Source organism: Polistes dominula, unplaced genomic scaffold (assembly GCF_049000335.1).
Source record: "Polistes dominula isolate Pdom_NZ unplaced genomic scaffold, Pdom_raw_medaka contig_80, whole genome shotgun sequence".
Classification (NCBI taxonomy): Eukaryota; Metazoa; Arthropoda; class Insecta; order Hymenoptera; family Vespidae; genus Polistes; species Polistes dominula.
Window position 1 is genome coordinate 3,188,999 of NW_028301111.1, and position 15,470 is coordinate 3,204,468.

The following is a 15,470-nucleotide window of genomic DNA, read 5'->3' on the forward strand; positions in this document are numbered from 1 at the left end:
TACGCATAACGAAAAAAAAAAATGAATAAATTCAAATGGAAACAAAAAAAAAACAACAAAAAGAAAACCAGAAAATTCAATTAGAAACGCTAGGTATTGGATAATGTCGATAATAATATTAATAATAATAATAATAATAATAATAATAATAGTGAATTTACGCTACTACTATTACTACTATTACTACCACTACTACTACTACTACTAATAAATAAATAAATAAAATAAAATAAAATAATAATGAATAGTAATAGTTAACAAGATGAAATAAAAACATGAATAAATATGGATATTGATTATAATAATATTAATAATAAATATTAATAGTAATAATAATAATAATAATAATACTAATAATAATAATAATAGTAACAGCAGAAAAAAAAAATATAAAGCGTTGACTACGTTGAAGAAGACAACAACCAACAACAACCAACAACAATAACAATAATAATAATATAATAATAATAATAATAACAATAACAATGAATTTAATAATTATATATATACATAGTTTTACTATAATGCAAAATGAGTATAATATTTAGTTATTGTATATAGTGTACAAGAAAGCTGGTCTTGTAAGATACAGATAAGATGTTTTAATGTGCACATAGCCGCGTCATTGTCAATAATCATATTATTACGATTAATAATAATTACAGTTTTTTAAAAATTGACTTTTTCTATATAATTATATATATATATATATATATATCATCATCAGTTTCCATATTATACATATATTTCATAAATTAAACCCCCCAACCTATTAATACACAAACCCCTGTACAACAACAACCCCAATTCCTTTTTCAAAGTTGTACCCCAACACACAAATATCCTTTTTTTTTTAATTTTTATCGACGAGGACAATGAAAAAAGTTTGATTTTAAAATTTGAGATTATGATATTAAGTCGAGTCATAAATAACTTTCCATTTTTTATGAAGACAAACAATAATGGCGTTTCTACGACTGATAAGTGCCAAGACACTTTTCATGGACGTTTTTTTGTGCACTCTTTGCAATTGTTCAACCTATCTATTAGATTTTCTTTCAATATTACTTTTAAAAGGTTCGTCAAAGTTGGAAATACGTCTCCTGCACTCGGGTTCATCTTTTAAAATCGTATCTCCAGAAATGGAATTTGACAAACCAATTTCTGACTGCCCTATATCAATTATCAATCCTGTACTGTATAATGCTGTATATTTTTTCAATTGCCACTTTAGTGCTTATTGCTTTGTTTCAATTCTTAAAGCCATTACATGGTCGAATATGCACTTTTTACAATTCCATTACAGTGATTAAGAAAAAATCGATTAAATGTAACATTGACTGTATAAAAAAGTTGACAGAAGACTAAACGGAATTCTCATCTATACAGTGATATCGAAAATCGGTTTGTTTCAGTGACTTGTAGTAGATAAATACGAATAATAGATTCAAAAGTTACTTATGACTCGATCTAATATTTATTTATTTTATTCAGCTAATATTATTTTTGGTTTTGTTTAATTTTTTTAACAACACAACTTGTTTCTTGTTTTGTACGTGCGTGCAAAATCTTGCTGAGGTTTCTCTTTTCTTCTTCTTGTTGTGCTTTTTATCAAAATAATTTTCATGATACAAATCAGATGATGAGTTGTGAGATGTTTGTGTTTTTGTAAATTATGTAAATTATGAAAGTATAAAAGAAAAAAAAAACAAGGCACGTTAGGATTTGTTAAGATTGTATTCATCATCATCATAATCATCATTATTATCATCTTTATCAGTTTTATATATTTTTAAATCAATCATGTATGTGATACGGTTTTTCTAGAAAAAAAAGAAAAATGATTTTTCTTCAATGATGAAAAATGGACGTTTGTTTAAAACATTCAACAGACACAGAGAGACAACAAATACTTGAGAAGAATAATCACAGACTTTTTGTTCAAATAATAAAATGACGTAAAATATACATATATATATATATCTTTTTTTATATTTTATTTATGTTTTATAATTATAACTAGTTTTGTGTTAATTAAGTCACTAGAAGAGAAATTTTCAATGATCAAAATGAAGAGAAAATAAACAAACAATATAATTTAATGTTCATTGTGATTGAAATCATATTTTTGAAAGAAACCTTTTTAATATTTTGTTTATTCATTTAATATGCATTCCAAGAGAAGAAAATGAATAAAAATAAATAAAAAATGAATAATAAAATGAATGATTTGAATTCTCCCACTCTTTCAATAAATATTTCAAATTGTTTCTTTTTAATAAACAATATTAATTTAATGTTCACTGTAATTGAAATCATATTTTTGAAAGAAACCTTTTTAATATTTTGTTTATTCATTTAATATGCATTCCAAGAGAAGAAAATGAATAAAAATGAATAAAAGTGAATGATTTGAATGATTTGAATTTTCCCTCTCTTTTAATAAATATTTCAAATTGTTTGTTTTTCATAAACAATATTAATTTAATGTTTTCATTGTAATTGAAATCATATTTTTGAAAGAAACCTTTTTAATATTTTGTTTATTCATTTAATATGCATTCCAAGTGAAGAAAATGAATCAAATAAATAAAATGAATATAAAATGAATGATTTGAATTCTCCTCCCTCTCTCTTTTAATCAATATTTCAAATTGTTTGTTTTTAAAGGGTTGAGAAAAAATAAATAAAATAAAATGTACAAATAAAAAGCTTTTTTTTTCTTTCTTTCTTTCTTTTTTTTTTTTCTTTTTTCTTTTAGCGAGGTTTGAGCACATACATATTATATATATATGTATTTGCACATATATATATTTATATATATAATATATATATATATATAATAATAAATTATATATGTAATATATACATATACATAAAAAAAAAAAAAAATTATTTATTGCTCGCTCGGTAGCGCGGGTTGTTTTTATTTTTTATTTTTTTTTATTAATCTTTTTGCGTGTGTCTAATTTTTTCTTTTTTTTTTTCTTTTTTTTTTTTTTGTTCTAAATCGTAGATTCGGCTTCTTCGTGTACACTTTCGCTGCTTTCGGTTTCGCTTTTAGATCTGAAAGAAATCAATAGATGAAGTTTTCTTTTGACAAATTATTCTACGAGAAAAGATATTATAATTTGTGAATTATTTTATAATCAATAATAATAATAAGAATAATAAGAATAATAATAATAATAATAATAATAATAAGAATAATAATAAATTATGAAAAGAAAAACACAATGCTCATACAAAATAATTCTTTACACATCACACACACACACACACGCATAGCATAAAACTAACAAACACAATTTGCAAAAGAAAAATGGAATTATTGTTAGAATAATTTAATATTTTTTTTCTTTCAAAAAAAAAAAAATAAAATAAAATAAAATAGCACACACATTAAGGGGGTGGGGGTTAGATGTTGTTGTAAACATTATTTTTGTTTTTAATTTGTTGATGAGGGGTGAAATAAAATAACTTGACGGAAAGTATTACAAAATCTTTCCTATATTCATCGACTTATTCATCATCATCATCATCATTATCATCATCATTATCATCATCATTATCATCATCATAATCATCATTATTAATATTATCATTTAGGTATGAATTTCTAATCTAATTTTAAAGATCATTTTTAACTTCTCTCATAAAATGTCTCTCATTAAATAAAAAAAAAAAACGAAATCAAAAATTGAATCAAAATTATTAGAATAAACAATAATATTTATATTAATATATTTATATATATATATGCGTCGTCACACACATACATACGCATACGCACATACAAAACATGTATAATCAAGAACATTGATTTTTCATCTCTCGATGTCTTGTTCATCTGTATATGTGTTTTTAATAATTTTATTCTTCACAGAAAATCATCATTTATCAATTTAATTTTCAATTAAATAATTGTACATCAATTTAATTTTCATTGCATAAAATAAAAATCAAACAAACAAACAAGAAGAGAGAGAGAGAGAGAGAGAGATAGTTTAATTTTTACAGTGTATGTGTTTAATGAAAGATGAATGAATTAATTTAATTTTCATTGTATTAAATAAAAATCAATCAAACAAACAAACAAGAAGAGAGAGAGAGAGAGAGAGAGAGATAGTTAATGTTTACAGTTCCTGTTTAATGAGAGATGAATGAATTAATTTAATTTTCATTGCATAAAATAAAAATGAAATCTCAAACAAACAAACAAACAAACAAGAAGAGAGAGAAAGAGAGATAGTTTAATTTTTTACAGTGTATGTTTAATGATTTTTTTCTTTTTCTTTTTAAATCATTTTGTTTTTTTCTTTTTTCTTTTTTTTTCTATAGAATAAATTACGGACAATTATTATTAATTTTGTAATTATTAATTACAACAACACGATTCTCCTGATTTTAACAAAATCATCTGAACGTGCTTTTATTATTATTATTATTATTATTATTATTATTATTATTCTTTTTATTATTATAATTGCTATTTTATGTCATCTACTTTGTGTATGTATTGTCGTATAATAAAATAAAAAAAAAAAAACGGATTATCGCATGTTTTTCATTTTTATCGGGGAAAAATTATTCCTACTACTACTATTACTACTACTACTACCATCAATTAATTATAATAATTTTGTTGTTGTGTTGTTTTTCTTCTATACAATTAGAGGTCCATCATTCTTAATGTGCTATCAATCATGCCAGAGAATAATTGCTTGTAATTGAGAGGTTTTTTCTTTTTTTTTTTTCTTTTTTTACGAGTAGGCACTTAACCACATGTTTTCTGTGTGTTCGGCATATTACTATCTGTTACAATTGAAAATTACAACGGTGCCTTGCTCTCTTCTCACACTCTCACACTCTCTCATTCTATCTTCCTCTCTCTCTCTCTCTCTCTCTCTCATTCACATACATACACAAACATATATTCTCACTCATACTCAACTATTCATTCACATCCTTAATTTTACTTTCATAAATTGCAGTATTTTCTTCTTCTTCTTCTTCTTCACTTCCTGTTTTCTTCTTTTTCTTCATCGTCATTCATTCTAATCGCACTTACACATACAACAAACAAACATACAAACACAACGCAACACGCATACGTACAATATACAAAAGAGACAGGCGTACAACACCATCATCATCATCATCATCATCATCATCATCATCATCATCATCAACATAGGACACGTTTAAAGCGCATACCAGTTTTCTTTTGTTTGTTTGTTTATTTGTTTGTTTGTTTGTTTGTAGTTTTCTTTTTGGGAACTTTTAATTAGCACCGTGCTTCTAAAGCATATCCTGATAGTGTTAACAAAATCATTTTATTTTATCCCTGCCCCTTAGCACAAACACAGAGAGGTAGTGTAACCAACCGCCTACTTGTTTTATTTCTTCTTCATCTTCTTCTTCTTTTGTTTTTTTTTTCTTTTATATTTTTATTTATTTCATTGCCAATCTGTTCTTCTAGTTTTTTATTTCATATTTCTTCTTCTTCTTGTTTTTTTTTTTTTAATATTTTTCATACATCACAAACGATGAGTTTGAGCATTCAACTACCCCCACTTAGAGGATTCTCATTAAACTCGTTTGATATTTGAATTATTTGACAATAAAAATGTGTGTGTGTGGAAAGGCATATTAAAAGTTTATCTAGCAAAAAACCCACCATTTTGTTTTTGTTTTTCTATACTTTGTCATCTTATTATCTTCAGTCTTTTCAAATCGACCGTGAAGTAAAAAGTTTCTTTTAGTACGCGTGTTCTTCCACCATTTTTCTCTTTTTTTTCTTTCAGATTATTTCTAACACATTATACGAATAATAATAATTATTATTATTATTATTAAATATATTTCATTTTGCAATAGAGTCTAATATTATTTTAATGCGTTTATGTGTGTGTGTGTAACAATATATTAACGTGTAAATAGATTGAATAAAAATTATTTTGGAAAAAATAGTTGGCATTATTGCAATATTAAATTGTTTATAGAATTGTTTTATATATATATATATGGAAAAAAAAAAAGAAAAAGAAGAAACAACGAAGAACATGAATTACAAAAAAAAACCTGGGGACTTATTTAACAAACGGATACATTTTGGTACGGTTTTAACAATTTGCATTGGTTTGTGTGTGTGTTTTTCTTTTTCTTTTTTTTTTTTTTTTTTGTTTCATTAGCATCTATTTAAACATATTACACATTTAATTTTTGTAAATAATTCATTTCATTCTCACTAGTTTCCCTTTCACTTGTTTAATTGAAACGCACTTGTGTTTAATTAAAAACAAAATTGTCACAAGTTTAACAACAACACATATTGTCAAATTTACAAGAGGAATACACCGTATATATATATATATGTATTGTATGTATCTACACACATACACACATGTGTGTGTATTTTTTGTTGTTTGTTAATACATATACATACTACATATATATATATATATATTATATATCATAAATATTAACACTATGGCGTCCGGTGTCATGCATAAAACTATCTGTTGTTTAAGAAATATAATAAGTATAAAATTGTGCTTAATTAATCAAGAATTAAATAAGAACAATTTGTTGTTGAATAACATATTTTAAATTGAAGCAACTAATATTGCCGACATCTTGGAAATTTTGTTACAAATCCAAAATTCGTCGAACAAAAGAAACATTTCTATGATTTGCGAAACGACATAGTGTTTTAATTATATTCTCACGTAATTAAAGATGGAATATGTGAACACGCGTCCCATATAAAAAAAATCTAATGGTTTTCTATAAGATTTTTTTCTTTAAAGATCGTATTCCAATGTGTTTTTAATATAATGTAGTATGAAAGTAAAAAATACACCTTTGTGGGAATGAACACGTTATACATATACACACAACACTCATGCATCTTACTTATTCTTCTTCTTCTTCTTCTAACACAAACTCACTTTCTCTCTCTCTCACTCTCACTCTCTCTCTCTCTTTCTCTTTCTCTCATGTGTCAGGAAAAAACATACTGAATTATATCAACACATTCTTGCCAAATTCTATTCATCTATTGAAATACGATCCTAATTTTTACTGTTTTACTCTTCGTGACTTACGTGTCACGTTGTTTGTCCGCAATGGACTCCTAAACTACTGAACCAATTTGAATAAAATTTTGCACACTCAGTGCAGTTTCATTCAACTTGAAAGATAGGATAGTTTATATCTTAATATATATGTCGATATATATATATATAGATAAATAGTATACAGCTCGTTATACAAATAGGAGCTTCATTTATTTGACTTCTCATGATTTCTTGTTCTTTTCTTTTTTGAGAGAGAAATTACTAGCCATACTCAGTCTTTCCCTTTGCTCAATATATATATATATATATGTGTGTGTGTATGTTCTATTATTTTTTAAAACATAAATCCATACTCCTTTCTTTTTAAAATAAGATTTTCAATCTTTGTTTCACACGTTTTGTTTCAATGAAACGTTAAAGATATGAATAAAATAATTCAAATGTAAATTGTTAATAAACAATTAGTGAAATATTTTTAAAAAATATTTCTACGTTAAATGTTAATTTTTATATCGATAGAAAGTTTCGTACAAAAATTGTAGAATTTAGTTTAAAATGTATTAAGATCGAGTCACAAATAACTTTTCCATTTTTTATGAAGACAAACAATAATGGCGTTTCTACGACTGATAAGTGCCAAGACACTTTTCATGGACGTTTTTTTTTTTGTGCACTCTTTGCAATTGTTCAACCTATCTATTAGATTTTCTTTCAATATTACTTTTAAAAGGTTCGTCAAAGTTGAAAATACGTCTCCTGCACTCGGATTCATCTTTTAAGATCGTATCTTCAGAAATGGAATTTGACAAACCAATTTCTGACTGCCCTATATCAATTATCAATCCTGTACTGTATAACGCTGTATATTTTTTCAATTGCCACTTTAGTGCTTATTGCTTTGTTTCAATTCTTAAAGCCATTACATGGTCGAATATGCACTTTTTACAATCCCATTACAGTGATTAAGAAAAAATCGGTTAAATGTAACATTGACTGTATAAAAAAGTTGACAGAAGACTAAACGGAATTCTCATCTATACAGTGATATCGAAAATCGGTTTGTTTCGGTGACTTGTAGTAGATAAATACGAATAATAGATTGAAAAGTTACTTATGACTCGATCTAATATTATTTAGTCTACATTGATAGTTTCAATTGAGTGCATTTAATGGCAGACAGTAGTAGTTGTGTTGTAATAGTGTGTAGGGAGATATATCCCTCCCTGTCTCCTAGTTTGTCAAGTTTCCTTTGAAAATTGATGGGGCATTTATTTCTACTATGCGTCATTGAATATTCTCAATTGTTCCTATTTTTACATTTTTTTTTTGTTTCTCTAAACACATTGTATAACATAAAACAAAGAGGAAACACAAGGTACAAGTAAAATGGCTGAATTAAAATCTACTGAAACATGAATTTCTAATTAATTCTTCTGATTTTTTCTTTTTTTTATATCTTTTCAAGATTTTGTTTAATTAATACTTCGAACAAAAATTAAAAATAAAAATAAAAATAAAAATAAAAATCACTTACAAACTGTAGTTTCTACATAAAACGAGGAATGTTGGTTGTCAGTGTAAAATGGAAGGAAATTAAACGAAAAAAAAAATAAAAAAATAAACTAATCGTTTCTTAAATTATATAATAATAATAATAATAATAATAATAATACGAATACTAAAGAATTTGTCCATGAAATTAATTGATCAAAAAATACATTTAAAAGATATCATTAATTATCATTTTGATTTTTGAACAAAAAGAACAATATTTTTTTCCGAGTCATCTTTCTTGTTTTGTGTTTTTATAGTATAGACACGATTTGTATCAAAAAAAAAAAAAAAGAAAAAAAAAAACAATGGAACTATTTTTAAACGTACGATTGATACTTTTTACAAGACTTTTATATATCCTATAATATATCTTTTTGTTATATTAAATATCAAACTATATAAAAAGATATTTGTTTAATGTTTAAATGTAATTATCATCGTTAATCGATTATTATACGTATATATATATATATAATTACTACTTTATTTTTTGTTTTCTTTTGTAAATAATGTACGTTCTGTTTTTGTTTTTCTTCTTCATCATCATCATCATCAGCATCAACGTTCATTTGTTACAAAAACATTTTTAATGAACGACGATGTCTTTTTTTTAAGTGTCTCTTTGTTTTTATATTAATGGCAAATAAATTTTAAACAAAAAAAAAAAGAACATCTACGATGCTACCTACGAGTGTGACTGTTGGTGTACTTGGTTTATAATAATTTTTTCTAATTCTATTCACAAGCACATACCTATCTATTATTACACGTTATTAGAAAGATGATAATCAGGTTGGTGCTTGTTCATTTCTTCATTTATTTTATTTTATTTTATTTTATTTTATTTTATTTTATTTTATTTTATTTTATTTTCGTACCCTGAATCTCTCACTAAATACTAAACCTATTTTTAAAAAATTGCTTCTTCTTTCAAGGTTTTTTTTTCTTTTTTTTTTCTTTTTTTTTTATTTCTTTTTTTTTACTTTTGTTCGTTTGTTCATATTTATTCATGTGTGTGTGTGTGTATGTATGTAATATAAAAACTCGCGTGCAAAAAATCTTTTTTTTTTTTTTTAAATTAATTCATTTAAAATACTAAATAGATAAAAAAAAAAAAAGAAATAAAATAAGAAAATAAAAAAAAACAAACGAGAGCGACGAACAATGCAATAGTAGCAAGAAAAATAATAAATCAAACGTAATGTATATTTTTACAACACAAATTGTTGCATGTTCCAATGTTATACTCTTCGCGTTCAAATTGCAATTTCAAAATAAACTGAATATTTTTTTTTCAACAATTGATGGTTTAACCCTTTCACACCAGCTGGGGGACTTGGTGTCCCAGCTGTCCCAATCGGGGAAAAATTGTTCAATCAATTCAAAATTCAATGGTGAAATCAGTGTTGTTGATGGTGCACTGTTATGAGTACCTTTATGGTCTCTCCAAATCCTTCAATCTTTTAAACAACAAAATTATTTCATCAAATAATCGTTTGGAGAAGAATTCAACTGATCTTTGTAATTTGGACACACTTGGACTGATTGATTTTTCCCCATATTGAAAGGGTTAAACTGTTTTAAATGACAACATCAATTAAAAAAAAATTCAGTGCCATTTCAACTGTAAAAAACATGTTTTAATTAACTGCGACAAGAATGCATGTGATGGTGTGGTGGTGGTTGTTAAAGAGATTGATAACGACTTTGTTTTTAAATATAATTCAAATTGAACGCGAAATGTCAAGTGTATTATTATTCGTAAGATAATAATAATTGCTTAGAAAAGTTAAGAAATGTTTCTGGTTCTTTGAAAACGCACAACACCTTTCTTCTCCATTACACATTTGTACAAGAGAACAACACGTATTTTAATAGTTGTTTAATGAATCATGATACGGATATGACGAAATTTATGCGACGAAGGAATCTGGTAATGGACATGCATTCTAATTATTCAAATATTTATAGAATGAACCACCGTAGCAATATAAAAATACAAATTCAAAATTTCACCTCTTTTTTTCTTTTTTTCTTACTTCATCGATCTCGATTTTTGTTTTTTTGTTTTTTTCCTAATATCTAATTTTACTCTCTTTTTTCTTTTTCTTTTCTTTTCTTTTCTTTCATCATCATCATCATCATCTTCATCTAATGCTCAAATAACAAGTGTTATTAGTCGTACTCGTTTGTTATAGTTAATAATGTTACCATTTCTCATTTGTTAAATACGAAACAATGATCAAGAAGAAGAAAGTGATTTGTTTCTAAAAATCACTTTGCATTAATTATACTTTTTTTGTTTTTTTTTTTTTTAAATATAAACAGATTGATCATCCTGTTTTATCATGATTGTTTAACTTCCTTTTTTTTCTCCTCCTCCTCACACGATTCTCTTTTCTAATTAGCTAAGGTATTTAAAAAGAGAATAATAATAATATAAGAATCAAGATATGAAAATCTTGAGTTGAGAAGAGTTGCAAGGATTTTCTCAAATACGTGCATCGTTAATTAGTATCACATCATATATATATAAATATACATATAGATATATATACATACACATATATATATATATATATATATATATATATATATATATATATATATATATATCTACAGTGATACCCCACTTTGTAATCCTATCAATCCTAACCACGCATATACAAATAGCTAACAAGTGCTAAAACACCCCCACCAACAATTGCTGCACCTATGCCTATTGTAAGGGGCTTAAATAATGACCTCTTGAGTTTTTGCCATTCTTCAACTTCCTTTTGCCGACGTTTCATCTCACGAACTTGTGCAGCCAGTCGTTCCTTCTTATCAAGATTGCGTTGACGTAATTCACTTTTTCTATTGATACAAATTAAACAATGAATTAAAATAAAACAATTCAACGAATACAATTTGTGTTTTGTTTTGTTTTGTTTTTAAATATACTCACGCATCGGGACTGGACGGAGGGCTGTTAGGATGAAAAGATGTTTCACTATCGTTGACAATGTCAGCTGAAGATACAGCACCATCGGAATTCTGTTCGTGAATTTTGTTTGTAATTGATGTAGAATTTGTTGGGGGAGGACTTGTAGATGGTTGCGTACACGTTGATGGTTCCCTAGGCAATGGTTTATCCGGTGGTCCACCTAATTCATCTGAAAAAAAGAAATATTGTAGAAACACCATTGATATATCAATTTGTTCTTCTGTAAATGACAATAAAAATAATCACCATTTGTTGTATTTGTATTGGCAGTTAATTCTGCTATCTTGCTACGTTGTAAAGATTCTCCTCTAGGTGGTGGCAAAGGTGGAGGTTCATCTTCTTCCTCTATTGATGAGTTATTGATGTTGTTAACAACATCATAATGATTTGTTACTATTTCATTGTTGTCAACGTTCTGTAAAATACAATTGATTTAGAAAAGAGTTATCTTTGTGTAGCATCACAGTAGAACAATGCTATTAGAATGTTAAATATTATCATCATTGTTTACACATAGTTCAATTTTGTAATCGGATAATAGCTAATAGCATTGTACTACTGCGAATTGGTATTAGTTACCACGTTATTAGATGGCAATTGTTTAGCTCCTTCAATAATGGCAGCGTAGGAAAATCGTAATTGTTCTGGTGTTTGTATTAAACCCATTCTGGATTTTCTCATTTCCATCAAAACGTCACGTACATTAACCGAATTCAAACCATTCTCTTCTATCTGCAAAAATAAATAAATAAATACAATTTATAATAATAATAATTATAATAATAATAATCTTGTTGTATAATATATTTGATAATACTTATGTGTTTGACTTACTAAAACAAGGCATGTATCTACTAAACAAAATGTTCCGGATCTTCCAATACCAGCTGAACAATGAACAACAGGTGGTCCAACGTTTTGATTTAATACTCCTGATTGTCTAACATCTGATAAAAAATGTAAAAAGGCTGTAGGACTTTGAGGCACGCCAAAATCAGGCCAAGTTATATAATGAAAGTGTAAAATATCTCTGCTTTCCAATGTTTCCAAATCTGTTATTCTAAAAACAAATCAAAGAAACGTGACAAATATTATAAATATTATACATTTAAAAAAATCTTATTAATATAATCATAATACAGTAAAATTTCAATTGTTTTACCGTAATGTTCTTGTAGTATAATCTGGGGTCTCCGTTTTACTAATGTATTCTACTTTAAGACCAACATCTGGGAAATCCATGGTACTTTCCGTACTATCCAATGGCCAATATTGATGACACTTGACATGATCTTTTTCTATAATCTTATTTAACATTAATACAGCTTTACTATTTTGTTCCCATACCATTAGCCAGAAATGACCAGCGGTAGATGGCAGTGGTCCTTGAGTTAAAATATATTGTCTATGTGCACGATCAACCTAAAATTAAGAAAAATATTATATCAAAGTGTTTACACAAAACTTGTCAATTAACATTACAATGATAATTATATAAATACCTGTATAAGATTGGCATTAATGTAATCACATGGGCCCCTTTTAAGAACGATTCTTGTATGATCGTAAGGAGACACATCTCTGTAACGATTCAAGTTCCTATTTTGTCGTTTTTTAGATTCGTTAAAGGTATATCCATAATTGCCGCATTCATTTCTTATATGCTGTTAAAACATTTTAATAACATTGATTGATTAATGGTTAGTAATAACAATTTGGGTGTAACATTGTCAAACCTAATGGTATCATATAGAAAAAAAAGAAGACAAGTACAGTCATCTAGTACACTTTAAACAACGATTACAAAATACAAAATATAAAAAAAGTGTTAAACAATTATAAATGAAATTATATATATAGAATAAGGAAAAACTGTAAAGAACATTTTCTATAAAGACATTGCTGATGAATGACGAATAATTTGAAATGACCAATAGCGTGACACCATCAAAAGTGACCTCGAATTAATCCTTAATGAAAAATGAATTAGATCTGTCTAGGAGTTTTTTTTGGTTACAAATGACATTAATGACTATTCATAGTAGTAGACAGACAGACAGACAGATAGACAAAATGCACGATGATCAGAGTTGAAATCAGAGATTGAAACGTGGTTGAATTTTCTTTTTTTATTTTTAATTATCCACGTCTGTTGGATCACGTAGTAGATTACAAAATTTTCTTTTTATTTCTCATAATTTAACCTAAGGGATGAGGAGTGGGTAGGAGAGAGGTGGGGAAGGAAGGAAGGAAGGAAAAGAGAACGGGGGGAGGGGGGTTAACCAGCAGGAAGGAAAAGCGAGACGAGTTTGATGAATGAATAAAAAAAAGAAAAAAAGAAAAAAAAGAAAAAAAGAAAAGCAAGGGGAGTTAAAATGAAGAAAAAAAAAGAAGAAGAAAAATGAAAACGAGGTGGGGGGGAAACATAGTAGACAACGAGGAGGAGAAGAATGATTTACCTGATAAAGTATCGGCCAAGCTTCCTTCGAGGTGATCTCCAGGTACTCGGTTTCGACGTTGCTTATCGCGGTTTCGCGCGTTTGCTGCTCTTGGTTGTCGGTCATCGTCGTGTGTCGGGGGCCTCCCTCTCACTCTGTTTCTCTCACTCACACTCTGTCTGTCTGTCTGTCTCTATCTTTCTCACTCACTCTCACTGTTGGGTAATTTTAACGATGCGTGGTTTTCGGCGCTCGCAAACGAAAAGGAGAAGAGGAATAAAGGAAGAGGAGAAGAAGAGGCGCGAGAGGAAACACGAGAAGAAGAAGAAGAAGAAGAAGAGGAGGAGGAGGAGGAAGAGGAGGAGGAGGAGAAAAAGAAGGGGGAGGAGGTGCGTCAAGAGGCTGGGCCCCGCACTATACCCTTCTCTCTCACTCTCTCTCTCTCTCTCTCACTCACTCACTCTTTTCTCTCTCTCTCTGTCTCTTTCAATCTTACTCTCCCCCCCTCAAGGTTCCTTCTTCCCACTCTTCTTATTCCCCTCTTTCTTTCTTTCTTTCTTTCCTCCCTTCTTCTTTCCCTTTTCCTTGAGGGAAAATAAATAAAAAAAAAAAAAAAACAAGAAAAAGGTTTCACTCTCTCAACCAACCGGTAAGGGATGATGCCATGCGCGAGCCGAACATCCGCGCGAAGGTTATCCTTAAACTCTCTTCTTTCCACTTCACACCCTTCTTTTTAAAAACACAACTATGGAACTACGAATTAAACAATCGAGTTCTTCTTTATTTTATCCGACTATTTTTCTTTTTATTCTTCTTCTACACCAGATTTTGTATATATACACCTTCAAAAATACCTAAAAATTTACTAACGCAAAACCATATCAGTATGCACTGGCTACAACAAGCAGCTTATACACTACCGAGATCAAAACCTCACTTCTTTAAATTATTTAAAACACTGTTGACATCGACATCGACCTCGTCCTCGTCGTCGTTATAGTTGTCGTCGATTTAACTATTAAACGTAAAATCCTGAGAGTTATGCTACTGACATCTGCAGTCATTTGAATTTAACTGACAGAGTGAAAAAAAGGGTTAAGTGGGGAGGAGATTACGAAGATGGCCGTATTTCAACGAATGACAACTTCGTATTCCCCGCGCTAATTTTGATTTGACCAATCACTCGGCAAGGCGCGTAATTTCGAATTACGAAATCATTGAGAACTAATTTAAATGGAACTTTTTTTATGTCATTGATATGTCTAAGTTTTTCTTAGAAACTTTTATTACTTTTGTTTTGTTTTTTCTTCTAATAATGTCATATTGATTCATTCAAAGGCAATGATATAGTAGTTTTACTTGGAAACGTTTATTACTTTTATTTATTTCGTCTTAATGTATTATTTGATC

General features: G+C 27.7%; 1 protein-coding gene across 3 annotated transcripts; it reads right to left on the reverse strand.

The window, feature by feature from the left end:
• Positions 1-2,920: 2,920 nt before the first annotated feature.
• LOC107070988 (Protein tyrosine phosphatase 61F) lies at positions 2,921-15,053 on the reverse strand. Of its 3 annotated transcripts, none has more exons than XM_015329594.2 (9): positions 14,082-15,052; positions 13,125-13,286; positions 12,785-13,044; positions 12,457-12,682; positions 12,202-12,354; positions 11,869-12,037; positions 11,584-11,791; positions 11,382-11,492; positions 2,921-3,066 (listed from the first exon to the last, which is right to left on the reverse strand). In XM_015329594.2, exons 1-9 carry the CDS (start codon positions 14,184-14,186, stop codon positions 3,006-3,008), a joined length of 1,455 nt encoding a protein of 484 aa, XP_015185080.1. In that variant the 5' UTR covers positions 14,187-15,052; the 3' UTR covers positions 2,921-3,005. The 3 variants fall into 3 exon arrangements, with proteins under 3 accessions (XP_015185080.1, XP_015185078.1, XP_015185079.1); XM_015329592.2 differs by lacking the exon at positions 2,921-3,066 and having other exon boundaries at positions 3,368-11,492; positions 14,082-14,275; positions 14,708-15,053; XM_015329593.2 differs by lacking the exon at positions 2,921-3,066 and having other exon boundaries at positions 3,368-11,492; positions 12,205-12,354; positions 14,082-15,051.
• Between the last annotated feature and the right edge of the window lie 417 nt (positions 15,054-15,470).